Genomic DNA, 4,727 nt, shown 5'->3' on the forward strand with positions numbered 1-4,727 from the left:
ACGAACAGGTACACAAATCACGTGACACATTTGCATGACACAACTAAAGCATGAGGACTGCTGGCACAACATATCAAACAAACCGATCGGTTATACCACAGGGATCTGAGAATCTGAGAAAATTTGCGTGTTATTTTTTTAAAGATGCTCCACCGCTGACAAATAGTAATTTTTCACTATTAAAAACAAGAGCAGACGATTTAGTATTTTTCTTCAGTTACAAAAGTTACTTACTTTACACCATTACCACCATTCAACAGTTTGAGCTTCTAATTTTACTTCAAGTTTAAAATATGAAAAATAATTAATTGCATCCCGAAAAAATTCCGTGCCTCTATATCCTATATGGAATGAAGTACTGATTGCGCTTGCACCAAAGGCAAAATAAGATATTTTATATCATTTTTGTGTTAATTAGACATATATGCAGCAGGGCTTGTAAATAGTTTGTGTTTTATGGGAATATATATGGTGTCGTGGTCCTGTGCTAGTTGTAAGAGTGCGTGTGTATCTTGTACACGTGTAGCTGTCGTGCACAATATGTCATTGTATCGAGCGCCTGTGTTGTGTTCCGTCTTCGTATTGGTCGATCGTGCATGTATTGTTATAGTCGGGTATATATAGGGGTGTTCTATCCATTTCATTGCGGTGTACTGAAGGATTGAGTTCCTGAACCTAATAAGTTTTAGATAGAGGTGGGTATACTGGTATAGGGTGGTAGGGTTGTAGGTGGGGTATGGAGGGGTTGACGGGGGATATATTGTTAGGGTTGTAGGTGGGGTATGGAGGGGTTGACGGGGGATATATTGTAAATATATGTGTTAGTCTCATCGTTGTTGGGCCCTACGTCTTGTTTAAAACATCGTTTAATATGTAAAATGTCCTAAATAAATATTGTTACGTGTTAAAAGTATTTGTCTGTTAAGTTTTCCGTTTTCACACCGGCAAAGATCAAGCAAAACCCTACGAACCTGGGTTGAAACACACAGGTAGGGAGCCGGGTGTAGTTTGTAGTTATTAACAAACTGGGCCCGTCTCGCTCCTGTTACATATATATACACGATTAAACACCAATTACTGTTCAAATAATGAAAATCATTTATGCTCTGTCGGCGGTGGAGCATCTTTAAGGTGAGAGCACTTTGTATAGGTGTGTGAGGATGATTTTGAGAGGGAAACTATCGCTTTTTCCAACGGTAGTAGCCGTTTTTGTGAAGACGTGCTAGAAATGTGATTTTTAGCCGCTAAACCTAGGTTGGGTAGAAGTTAAGTATGATTTTTACCGATTTTTTTTTATCTAGACCCCTAAAACGGTCAATGGGCACTCTGGTGGGTCCATGAATGATATAAACTGTAACTAATTCTCATACGAATACAACTTAATGACTATTAAATCTATATACCCCTCTATCTCTGTGTTTATATCCGGCAAGGAAATACAGTAAGTTTTTGATAAACAACGCCAACATACTCGATTTTATTACAAAATATGAAATATTTATTTTATAAAAATATTTGTAAAAATAAATGTATAAAAAGGCATCGCTATTTCATAGCATGAGGTCCAACAATATACATTAAAACATTTTTTTCAAATGCACGGGAGACAACTCTTCCAATCTTGTGACCACATTGGCTTTGAGGTACGTTGTGTGGTATAAATAAAACGTCACAAAACAATTCTCAAACATCATATCCAAAGATATACAGGACAATCACACATCTTCACGTATTTTATACGAGATATGAAATAAATAAATAAAATACTGCTATAAATGGCAAGGTTGTCATTTTGATATGTTTTAAACAGTATATAAAACAAAAATAAATAAATAAGATATGAGACATAACTAGATCAATTACCGTACACATATTAAACAAACACTGTTCCTTACTCAGCCGAGATTCTATTGAGAAACGAGAATAGATAATAAATATATAATGTGATACTCACAGAACATAGATATTGTAATATATAACAAATGTATAACCCTTTTTTAACAATTACAAAACGCATACATACAATATTTTTCATTATTAATACGTAAATGTGTAGAACTTTCTCACTAGATAATTTGAAAAAGAAACAGGTTTTTGTTCCTAATTTCAAAAAGATTACGGTTTGCACCAACATCATCGTCATAGTTACCCTGTTGCCACGGTAACATTATGTTAAAATCACAGTTTGTAACCCTATCACTAACATCATATGATTTACATTGCTGAGTTAACCATATCCAATCATGCAATATATTGATTAATGTAATCTACGAAAATTACATTTCCCTAACTGGGAGAATCCTTCTGATGAAGCCTTTACTTTAACTACTCTGCTGTTTTTGTAGATGGATATTGATAATTTCCACATGTTTATGCATGTTGTCGAGTGTACGATACATGCGGTTGATAATGATATAATCCCGCTCGTGGCGCTGAAAGAGGCTTGCCATATTTTTCAACTCTTCGGACATTATCGTAGACTCGACGAAATTAATGGTTGCTCCTTTGTTCATGATCGCCTTCTGTTTGTTACAGAGCAGACTTAATAGCTGTGTCTGGATACTTGTTACGTCTTCCAGGAATGATGTGCTTTCAAACAGATTCTCGTCTTGGGCGACTTCTTCGAGGAACACCAATAAACGGGAGACCTTCTCGTAGTTTGATTGGTGAGCAGTTAGAAGCTGTGGACGAGAAAGACAAAATAAGTATACTTAACACTCGTGATGACAACTAAATAATAGACGAGCAGACAATCGACAAGGGATGATACTTATTTGGAAAATATTCATCGAACACGTCGTCTAATCCTGAACAATAAGAATAGAAACTTACGTCTGATAATGTGTTTGCCATCTGTCCGTAGTTCATGCAGCATGGGGGCAAACCATCATGTGTTGCTTTTTCCAGTATCTCGATTACGTCTTCGGAGATATCGGTTAACCTTTCTGTTCTCTGCAACAAGGAACAAAACATGTCAGTACAATAACACCATCGCGATCTGACCATACAAAAATAGAAATAAAATGGGTTTCTAAAGAGACGATTCAGCGAGTTTAACCAGTAAAATTCCATCTTAAATCATTATATATCGGACTAGATTCTAATTCTAGCTGTTAAGAAGACTTTTTGAACCTAATCCACAAACCAGCTAATTATTTTAGATATCATTTAAAAGCTTTATATAGATTTTCACGCACTTACAGTTGCTCTAATATTGCATAAGGTACCTGGACCAAAGGGTAGCCTTGCCATTTAATGGATATATCAGTAACATATTCATTAAAGCGATGTACTTACATATTTTTCTCTTAAAGCCAGGGCTTTATCCCTAGATTCCTGAAGTATCGGGACCATTGCTCCCACTAATTCCGTTTCCGAACTCACTGGCATACCCGGGGGTGGGGGAGCGTATGGTCCTCCACACGGGATCCGCCAGGATCCGTCTGGCACTGCTTGTGTCGTAGATCCCAAGGCAAGAAACATTACCAAAATTCCAACACCTGTTAGATATAGTGATAAAACGGTTATACAGATGAGTTAATGTGATATAACGCTTCATACCAAATAAGGAAAGTATGTATGCTCTACATTGCAACTTATATCATACCGTTAATGTCTACACGTATGTCTGACTATTAATATACTAAATACTAACTCAAGGAACACATTTACATAGAGGAAAAGGTTTGGTATCTGACATGACTATTTCAAGTCAGTAAGAGGGGTGTCCGGATTAAAGTGATAGAAATATAGTACCGGATTACAGTTATAGCCTAAAATCTGATACAAAGGACAGGTATACTCGTTATGACTGATGTTTTAGCATATAAAAGGTCCCTTTCATTTTCTAGTTTTAAAAAATAGTTTCCCATATAAAATGAATATATACAAAATATATAGAAAGTTTTAACGTAATTTCTTTTTTGTTCAAAATATGGATCAAGTATTCCGCTCCAATATTTGCGTATTTTGCCTAATTTAAACATCATGATGATAATCACTAAAACTAAAGACTACAATATGTCGCTGAAATTCATCGAGAACACGAGAAAAATCTAACAGAAAATAGAATAAAAATGAAAAAAAAAATTTCATGAATTCAAAAAGCTGTTTTTGCGTATTTAAAAAAATATCCACATCGTTGAGATTTCTTACTTCTAATTGAATGAGATTTCATCATAATATAAATTAAAATAAAAGAAAATATTGTGAATATTTCAATCCTTGGTGTGCGTTAGAAGTCTGCGTTTATATTACCTTTCATAATATTATTCGCAAGAGTATAGACCATTCCTTCCATCGTGTAATTAAGTTGCTCTGTTACGATATTGTATAGATCTGATTCTCGGTTTGAATAATTCTTCATTCATCATGGGAGCTATATATACAAACTTTGAAAGGCTTTTCCAAATTTTATCGGAAATTCAGTTAGCTTGTCGTTTACAGCTTTGATTGAAAATTTTCCAAGCGCTCAGTGTCGTCATTATTTTCCTGGCCGTCATGAGGAAAGTTTGGAGTATTTTTATCTCGGATTATGTGTACAATCTAAAATCGAAACAAGCAATTCGTCATCTCCGGATATTATGATTGTGGGAGTTTTTTATTTAAAGGGCGCATGCTCAGTGAAGCACAGAAACCCATATGTATACTATATACACACCCCCAAAACACGCGTATCGAATTTGTGTGTAAAATTGCTCAACAATAGGACACGATATTTGAGGTCA

At 35.2% G+C, this 4,727-nt stretch overlaps 1 protein-coding gene across 1 annotated transcript; it reads right to left on the minus strand.

The window, feature by feature from the left end:
• Window positions 1-1,475: 1,475 nt before the first annotated feature.
• On the minus strand, window positions 1,476-4,483 carry LOC138334751 (uncharacterized). Its single transcript, XM_069283458.1, has 4 exons — window positions 4,258-4,483; window positions 3,298-3,500; window positions 2,833-2,952; window positions 1,476-2,681 (listed from the first exon to the last, which is right to left on the minus strand). The coding sequence occupies exons 1-4, from the start codon at window positions 4,364-4,366 to the stop codon at window positions 2,322-2,324; spliced, it is 792 nt and encodes a 263-aa protein (XP_069139559.1). The 5' UTR covers window positions 4,367-4,483; the 3' UTR covers window positions 1,476-2,321.
• Window positions 4,484-4,727: the final 244 nt, after the last annotated feature.

Source organism: Argopecten irradians, chromosome 11, assembly GCF_041381155.1.
Source record: "Argopecten irradians isolate NY chromosome 11, Ai_NY, whole genome shotgun sequence".
NCBI classification, from domain to species: Eukaryota; Metazoa; Mollusca; class Bivalvia; order Pectinida; family Pectinidae; genus Argopecten; species Argopecten irradians.

Excerpts from the sequence above, each read along its gene's own strand:
- LOC138334751 (XM_069283458.1), bottom strand. The coding sequence starts at position 4,366 with ATGAAGAATTATTCAAACCGAGAATCAGATCTATACAATATCGTAACA. Across the intron at positions 3,501-4,257 it reads TGCGAATAATATTATGAAAG|GTGTTGGAATTTTGGTAATG; the intron begins GTAATATAAACG and ends TATATCTAACAG. Across the intron at positions 2,682-2,832 it reads TGGCAAACACATTATCAGAC|CTTCTAACTGCTCACCAATC; the intron begins GTAAGTTTCTAT and ends TCTCGTCCACAG.